This window comes from Oncorhynchus gorbuscha, unplaced genomic scaffold (genome assembly GCF_021184085.1).
Source record: "Oncorhynchus gorbuscha isolate QuinsamMale2020 ecotype Even-year unplaced genomic scaffold, OgorEven_v1.0 Un_scaffold_3312, whole genome shotgun sequence".
Classification (NCBI taxonomy): Eukaryota; Metazoa; Chordata; class Actinopteri; order Salmoniformes; family Salmonidae; genus Oncorhynchus; species Oncorhynchus gorbuscha.
In genome coordinates, this window is record NW_025747585.1 from 39,520 (window position 1) to 47,678 (window position 8,159).

General features: G+C 62.1%; 1 protein-coding gene across 1 annotated transcript in view; it reads right to left on the minus strand.

Moving 5' to 3' along the window:
• The window catches only part of LOC124027509 (cleavage stimulation factor subunit 1-like), a 39,174-nt gene extending 31,468 nt beyond the window's left edge, over nucleotides 1–7,706 (minus strand). The window contains exons 1-3 of the mRNA XM_046339922.1: nucleotides 7,679–7,706; nucleotides 7,290–7,359; nucleotides 6,953–7,161 (exon numbers count right to left, since the gene is read on the minus strand). Of these exons, the coding sequence (XP_046195878.1) occupies nucleotides 6,953–7,161; nucleotides 7,290–7,359; nucleotides 7,679–7,706 (307 nt within the window). The remainder of the gene's footprint in view (nucleotides 1–6,952; nucleotides 7,162–7,289; nucleotides 7,360–7,678) is intronic.
• Between the last annotated feature and the right edge of the window lie 453 nt (nucleotides 7,707–8,159).

The following is an 8,159-nucleotide window of genomic DNA, read 5'->3' on the forward strand; positions in this document are numbered from 1 at the left end:
CTGGGGGGTTGAGGCTAGTGTCTGGGGGGGTTGAGGCTAGTGTCTGGGGGTTGAGGCTAGTGTCTGGGGGGGTTGAGGCTAGTGTCTGGGGGAGGGGGGTTGAGGCTAGTGTCTGGGGGTTAAGGCTAGTGTCTGGGGGGGGGTTGAGTCTAGTGTCTGGGGGGTTGAGTCTAGTGTCTGGGGGAGGGGGCTGGGCTAGTGTCTGGGGGGGGGTTGAGGCTAGTGTCTGGGGGGAGGGGGTTGAGGCTAGTGTCTGGGGGGTGGTGGTTGAGGCTAGTGTCTGGGGGGGGGGTTGAGGCTAGTGCCTGGGGGGGGTGTTGAGGCTAGTGTCTGGGGGAGGGGGTTGAGGCTAGTGTCTGGGGGTTGAGGCTAGTGTCTGGGGGGTTGAGGCTAGTGTCTGGGGGGGGGATGAGGCTAGTGTCTGGGGGGGGGTTGAGGCTAGTGTCTGGGGGGGAGGGGGGAGTTGAGGCTAGTGTCTGGGGGGAGGGGTTAAGGCTAGTGTCTGGGGGGAGGGGGTTGAGGCTAGTGTCTGGGGGAGGGGGTTGAGGCTAGTGTCTGGGGGAGGGGGTTAAGGCTAGTGTCTGGGGGGTTAAGGCTAGTGTCTGGGGGGGTTAAGGCTAGTGTCTGGGGGGAGGGGGTTGAGGCTAGTGTCTGGGGGAGGGGGTTGAGGCTAGTGTCTGGGGGGAGGGGGGTTGAGGCTAGTGTCTGGGAGGGGGTTGAGGCTAGTGTCTGGGGGGGGGGGAGGGGGTTGAGGCTAGTGTCTGGGGGGGGTTATGGCTAGTGTCTGGGGGGGGGTTATGGCTAGTGTCTGGGGGTTATGGCTAGTGTCTGGGGGAGGGGGGGGTTGAGGCTAGTGTCTGGGGGAGGGGGTTGAGGCTAGTGTCTGGGGGGAGGGGGTTGAGGCTAGTGTCTGGGGGGAGGGGGTTGAGGCTAGTGTCTGGGGGAGGGGGTTGAGGCTAGTGTCTGGGGGAGGGGGTTGAGGCTAGTGTCTGGGGGGAGGGGGGTTGAGGCTAGTGTCTGGGGGGGGAGGGGGTTGAGGCTAGTGTCTGGGGGAGGGGTTAAGGCTAGTGTCTGGGGGGTTGAGGCTAGTGTCTGGGGGAGGGGGTTAAGGCTAGTGTCTGGGGGAGGGGGTTGAGGCTAGTGTCTGGGGGGAGGGGGTTGAGGCTAGTGTCTGGGGGGAGGGGGTTGAGGCTAGTGTCTGGGGGAGGGGGTTGAGGCTAGTGTCTGGGGGAGGGGTTGAGGCTAGTGTCTGGGGGGAGGGGGTTGAGGCTAGTGTCTGGGGGGAGGGGGTTAAGGCTAGTGTCTGGGGGAGGGGGTTGAGGCTAGTGTCTGGGGGGAGGGGGGTTATGGCTAGTGTCTGGGGGGGTTATGGCTAGTGTCTGGGGAGGGGGTTGAGGCTAGTGTCTGGGGAGGGGGGGGTTAAGGCTAGTGTCTGGGGGAGGGGGGTTAAGGCTAGTGCCTGGGGGAGGGGGGTTAAGGCTAGTGTCTGGGGGAGGGGGTTAAGGCTAGTGTCTGGGGGAGGGGGTTAAGGCTAGTGTCTGGGGGGTGAGGCTAGTGTCTGGGGGGGTGAGGCTAGTGTCTGGGGGGAGGGGGTTAAGGCTAGTGTCTGGGGGGTGAGGCTAGTGTCTGGGGGGTTGAGGCTAGTGTCTGGGGGGTTGAGGCTAGTGTCTGGGGGGGTTAAGGCTAGTGTCTGGGGGTTAGGGCTAGTGTCTGGGGGAGGGAGGTTAGGGCTAGTGTCTGGGGGGAGGGAGGTTAGGGCTAGTGTCTGGGGGAGGGAGGTTAAGGCTAGTGTCTGGGGGGGGGTTGAGGCTAGTGTCTGGGGGGGGAGGGGGTTGAGGCTAGTGTCTGGGGGAGGGGGTTAAGGCTAGTGTCTGGGGGAGGGGGTTAAGGCTAGTGTCTGGGGGAGGGGGTTAAGGCTAGTGTCTGGGGGAGGGGGTTAAGGCTAGTGTCTGGGGGTGAGGCTAGTGTCTGGGGGGGGGGGTGAGGCTAGTGTCTGGGGGAGGGGGTTAAGGCTAGTGTCTGGGGGGTGAGGCTAGTGTCTGGGGGGTGAGGCTAGTGTCTGGGGGGGGGGGTTGAGGCTAGTGTCTGGGGGTTAAGGCTAGTGTCTGGGGGGGGTTAGGGCTAGTGTCTGGGGGAGGGAGGTTAGGGCTAGTGTCTGGGGGGAGGGAGGTTAGGGCTAGTGTCTGGGGGGAGGGAGGTTAAGGCTAGTGTCTGGGGGTTGAGGCTAGTGTCTGGGGGGAGGGGGGTTGAGGCTAGTGTCTGGGGGAGGGGGTTAAGGCTAGTGTCTGGGGGAGGGGGTTGAGGCTAGTGTCTGGGGGAGGGGGTTGAGGCTAGTGTCTGGGGGAGGGGTTGAGGCTAGTGTCTGGGGGAGGGGGTTGAGGCTAGTGTCTGGGGGAGGGGGTTGAGGCTAGTGTCTGGGGGAGGGGGTTGAGGCTAGTGTCTGGGGGAGGGGGTTAAGGCTAGTGTCTGGGGGGAGGGGGTTGAGGCTAGTGTCTGGGGGAGGGGGTTATGGCTAGTGTCTGGGGGGTTATGGCTAGTGTCTGGGGAGGGGGTTGAGGCTAGTGTCTGGGGGGGGGCTAGTGTCTGGGGGAGGGGGTTAAGGCTAGTGTCTGGGGGGAGGGGGTTAAGGCTAGTGTCTGGGGGGAGGGGGTTAAGGCTAGTGTCTGGGGGGGTGAGGCTAGTGTCTGGGGGGGGGGGTTGAGGCTAGTGTCTGGGGGGAGGGGGTTAAGGCTAGTGTCTGGGGGGTTAAGGCTAGTGTCTGGGGGTTAAGGCTAGTGTCTGGGGGAGGGAGGTTAGGGCTAGTGTCTGGGGGAGGGAGGTTAGGCTAGTGTCTGGGGGGAGGGAGGTTAGGGCTAGTGTCTGGGGGGAGGGAGGTTAGGGCTAGTGTCTGGGGGGGTTAAGGCTAGTGTCTGGGGGTTAAGGCTAGTGTCTGGGGGAGGGGGTTGAGGCTAGTGTCTGGGGGAGGGGGTTGAGGCTAGTGTCTGGGGGAGGGGGTTGAGGCTAGTGTCTGGGGGGAGGGGGTTAAGGCTAGTGTCTGGGGGGGGGGTTAAGGCTAGTGTCTGGGGGGAGGGGGTTAAGGCTAGTGTCTGGGGGAGGGGGTTAAGGCTAGTGTCTGGGGGGAGGGGGATAAGGCTAGTGTCTGGGGGAGGGGGTTAAGGCTAGTGTCTGGGGGAGGGGGGTTGAGGCTAGTGTCTGGGGGAGGGGGGTTGAGGCTAGTGTCTGGGGGAGGGGGTTGAGGCTAGTGTCTGGGGGAGGGGGTTGAGGCTAGTGTCTGGGGGGGGGTTGAGGCTAGTGTCTGGGGGGGGGTTGGAGGCTAGTGTCTGGGGGAGGGGGTTGAGGCTAGTGTCTGGGGGGGGGGTTAAGGCTAGTGTCTGGGGGGGTTGAGGCTAGTGTCTGGGGGGGGTTGAGTCTAGTGTCTGGGGGAGGGGGTTGAGGCTAGTGTCTGGGGGGGGGTTGAGGCTAGTGTCTGGGGGAGGGGGTTGAGGCTAGTGTCTGGGGGTGGTGGTTGAGGCTAGTGTCTGGGGGGTTGAGGCTAGTGCCTGGGGGGGGTGTTGAGGCTAGTGTCTGGGGGAGGGGGTTAAGGCTAGTGTCTGGGGGAGGGGGTTAAGGCTAGTGTCTGGGGGAGGGGGTTAAGGCTAGTGTCTGGGGGAGGGGGTTAAGGCTAGTGTCTGGGGGGAGGGGGTTAAGGCTAGTGTCTGGGGGGAGGGGGTTAAGGCTAGTGTCTGGGGGAGGGGGTTAAGGCTAGTGTCTGGGGGGAGGGGGTTAAGGCTAGTGTCTGGGGGAGGGGGTTAAGGCTAGTGTCTGGGGGAGGGGGTTGAGGCTAGTGTCTGGGGGGGGGGTTGAGGCTAGTGTCTGGGGGAGGGGTTGAGGCTAGTGTCTGGGGGAGGGGGTTGAGGCTAGTGTCTGGGGGGGGTTGAGGCTAGTGTCTGGGGGGGGGTTGAGGCTAGTGTCTGGGGGAGGGGGGTTGAGGCTAGTGTCTGGGGGTTAAGGCTAGTGTCTGGGGGGTTGAGGCTAGTGTCTGGGGGGGGTTGAGGCTAGTGTCTGGGGGTTGAGTCTAGTGCCTGGGGGGGGGGGGGGGGGTGTTGAGGCTAGTGTCTGGGGAGGGGGTTAAGGCTAGTGTCTGGGGGAGGGGGTTAAGGCTAGTGTCTGGGGGGAGGGGGTTAAGGCTAGTGTCTGGGGGAGGGGGTTAAGGCTAGTGTCTGGGGGGAGGGGGGTTAAGGCTAGTGTCTGGGGGAGGGGGATAAGGCTAGTGTCTGGGGGAGGGGGTTAAGGCTAGTGTCTGGGGGGAGGGGGTTAAGGCTAGTGTCTGGGGGAGGGGGTTGAGGCTAGTGTCTGGGGGAGGGGGTTGAGGCTAGTGTCTGGGGGAGGGGGTTGAGGCTAGTGTCTGGGGGAGGGGTTGAGGCTAGTGTCTGGGGGTTGAGGCTAGTGTCTGGGGGGTTGAGGCTAGTGTCTGGGGGGTTGAGGCTAGTGTCTGGGGGAGGGGGTTGAGGCTAGTGTCTGGGGGGTTAAGGCTAGTGTCTGGGGGGGGTTGAGTCTAGTGTCTGGGGGGGGTTGAGTCTAGTGTCTGGGGGGAGGGGGCTGAGGCTAGTGTCTGGGGGGTTGAGGCTAGTGTCTGGGGGGAGGGGTTGAGGCTAGTGTCTGGGGGGGTGGTGGTTGAGGCTAGTGTCTGGGGGGTTGAGGCTAGTGCCTGGGGGTGTTGAGGCTAGTGTCTGAGGGAGTGGGGGGTTGAGGCTAGTGTCTGGGGGGGATGAGGCTAGTGTCTGGGGGGGGGGGGGGGTTGAGGCTAGTGTCTGGGGGAGGGGTTAAGGCTAGTGTCTGGGGGAGGGGGTTGAGGCTAGTGTCTGGGGGAGGGGGTTGAGGCTAGTGTCTGGGGGAGGGGGTTAAGGCTAGTGTCTGGGGGTTAAGGCTAGTGTCTGGGGGGTTAAGGCTAGTGTCTGGGGGAGGGGGTTGAGGCTAGTGTCTGGGGGAGGGGGTTGAGGCTAGTGTCTGGGGGAGGGGGTTGAGGCTAGTGTCTGGGGGGGGAGGGGGTTGAGGCTAGTGTCTGGGGGGAGGGGGTTGAGGCTAGTGTCTGGGGGTTATGGCTAGTGTCTGGGGGTTATGGCTAGTGTCTGGGGGGGGGGTTATGGCTAGTGTCTGGGGGAGGGGGGTTGAGGCTAGTGTCTGGGGGAGGGGGTTGAGGCTAGTGTCTGGGGGAGGGGGTTGAGGCTAGTGTCTGGGGGGAGGGGGGTTGAGGCTAGTGTCTGGGGGAGGGGGTTGAGGCTAGTGTCTGGGGGAGGGGGTTGAGGCTAGTGTCTGGGGGAGGGGGTTGAGGCTAGTGTCTGGGGGAGGGGGTTAAGGCTAGTGTCTGGGGGGGGGGGTTGAGGCTAGTGTCTGGGGGGAGGGGGGTTGAGGCTAGTGTCTGGGGGGGGGGAGGGGGTTAAGGCTAGTGTCTGGGGGAGGGGGTTGAGGCTAGTGTCTGGGGGAGGGGGTTGAGGCTAGTGTCTGGGGGAGGGGGTTGAGGCTAGTGTCTGGGGGAGGGGTTGAGGCTAGTGTCTGGGGGGAGGGGGTTGAGGCTAGTGTCTGGGGGAGGGGGTTAAGGCTAGTGTCTGGGGGGAGGGGGTTGAGGCTAGTGTCTGGGGGAGGGGGGTTATGGCTAGTGTCTGGGGGGGTTATGGCTAGTGTCTGGGGAGGGGGTTGAGGCTAGTGTCTGGGGAGGGGGGTTAAGGCTAGTGTCTGGGGGAGGGGGTTAAGGCTAGTGCCTGGGGGAGGGGGTTAAGGCTAGTGTCTGGGGAGGGGGTTAAGGCTAGTGTCTGGGGGGAGGGGGTTAAGGCTAGTGTCTGGGGGGGGTGAGGCTAGTGTCTGGGGGTGAGGCTAGTGTCTGGGGGAGGGGGTTAAGGCTAGTGTCTGGGGGGGTGAGGCTAGTGTCTGGGGGGGGTGAGGCTAGTGTCTGGGGGGGGGAGGCTAGTGTCTGGGGGGGTTAAGGCTAGTGTCTGGGGGGGTTAAGGCTAGTGTCTGGGGGAGGGAGGTTAGGGCTAGTGTCTGGGGGAGGGAGGTTAGGGCTAGTGTCTGGGGGAGGGAGGTTAAGGCTAGTGTCTGGGGGTTGAGGCTAGTGTCTGGGGGAGGGGGTTGAGGCTAGTGTCTGGGGGAGGGGGTTAAGGCTAGTGTCTGGGGGGAGGGGGGTTGAGGCTAGTGTCTGGGGGAGGGGGGTTGAGGCTAGTGTCTGGGGGAGGGTTGAGGCTAGTGTCTGGGGGGAGGGGTTGAGGCTAGTGTCTGGGGAGGGGGGTTGAGGCTAGTGTCTGGGGGGAGGGGTTGAGGCTAGTGTCTGGGGGAGGGGGTTAAGGCTAGTGTCTGGGGAGGGGGTTGAGGCTAGTGTCTGGGGGGAGGGGGTTATGGCTAGTGTCTGGGGGGGTTATGGCTAGTGTCTGGGGAGGGGGTTGAGGCTAGTGTCTGGGGGGTTAAGGCTGGTGTCTGGGGGAGGGGGTTAAGGCTAGTGTCTGGGGGGAGGGGTTAAGGCTAGTGTCTGGGGGAGGGGGTTAAGGCTAGTGTCTGGGGGAGGTTAGGGCTAGTGTCTGGGGGGAGGGAGGTTAGGCTAGTGTCTGGGGGAGGGAGGTTAGGGCTAGTGTCTGGGGGAGGGAGGTTAGGGCTAGTGTCTGGGGGAGGGAGGTTAGGGCTAGTGTCTGGGGGGGTTAAGGCTAGTGTCTGGGGGTTAAGGCTAGTGTCTGGGGGTTAAGGCTAGTGTCTGGGGGGGGTTAAGGCTAGTGTCTGAGGGGGGTTAAGGCTAGTGTCTGGGGGAGGGGTTAAGGCTAGTGTCTGGGGGGGGGGTTGAGGCTAGTGTCTGGGGGAGGGGGTTGAGGCTAGTGTCTGGGGGGAGGGGGTTGAGGCTAGTGTCTGGGGGTTAAGTGTCTGGGGGTTAAGGCTAGTGTCTGGGGGAGGGGGTTAAGGCTAGTGTCTGGTAGGGGTTTAAAGAGGTTACCTGTGTATTTGACCAGGGGCGCCCGTGGGAGATCTCCCACAGTTTGGCGACAGAGTCTTTCCCGGTGGAGAGGACGTGCTTGGGAGTTCTTCGAGAAGACAGCGGAGCAGACCTCCGCCCCATCATGGGCCTTATCAAACGTCATCACACAGCGGTTAGACACGCCGTCCCACAGCTTGATACTGCCGTCCTTACTGCACGTCACATAGCTGGAGACACAGAATGAGCAGAGGGTTAAGGTCATGGGTCAGGGACTGAGCCAGTCTAGTGAACCCACCTGTTGACACTGTCAGGGTTAAGGTCACGGTCAGGGACTGAGCCAGTCTAGTGAACCCACCTGTTGACACTGTCAGGGTTAAGGTCACGGTCAGGGACTGAGCCAGTCCTAGTGAACCCACCTGTTGACACTGTCAGGGTTAAGGGGTCACGGTCAGGGACTGAGCCAGTCTAGTGAACCCACCTGTTGACACTGTCAGGGTTAAGGTCATGTGTTGGGGACCTAAGGGCTGTGGCAGTTATATTCTGTCAGGTTAAGGTCATGGGTCAGGGACCTAAGGGCTGTGGTAGTTCTATTCTGTCAGGGTTAAGGTCATGGGACCTAAGGGCTGTGGCAGTTATATTCTGTCAGGGTTAAGGTCATGGGTCAGGGACCTAAGGGCTATGGCAGTTATATTCTGTCAGGGTTAAGGTCATGGGTCAGGGACTGAGCCAGTCTAGTGAACCCACCTGTTGACACTGTCAGGGTTAAGGTCATGTGTTGGGGACCTAAGGGCTGTGGCAGTTCTATTCTGTCAGGGTTAAGGTCATGGGTCAGGGACCTAAGGACTGTGGCAGTTATATTCTGTCAGGTTAAGGTCATGGGTCAGGGACCTAAGGGCTATGGCAGTTATATTCTGTCAGGGTTAAGGTCATGGGTCAGGGACTGAGCCAGTCTAGTGAACCCACCTGTTGACACTGTCAGGGTTAAGGTCATGTGTTGGGGACCTAAGGGCTGTGGCAGTTATATTCTGTCAGGGTTAAGGTCATGGGTCAGGGACCTAAGGGCTGTGGCAGTTCTATTCTGTCAGGGTTAAGGTCAGGGACCTAAGGGCTGTGGCAGTTATATTCTGTCAGGGTTAAGGTCATGGGTCAGGGACCTAAGGGCTGTGGCAGTTATATTCTGTCAGGGTTTAGGTCATGGGTCAGGGACCTAAGGGCTGTGGCAGAT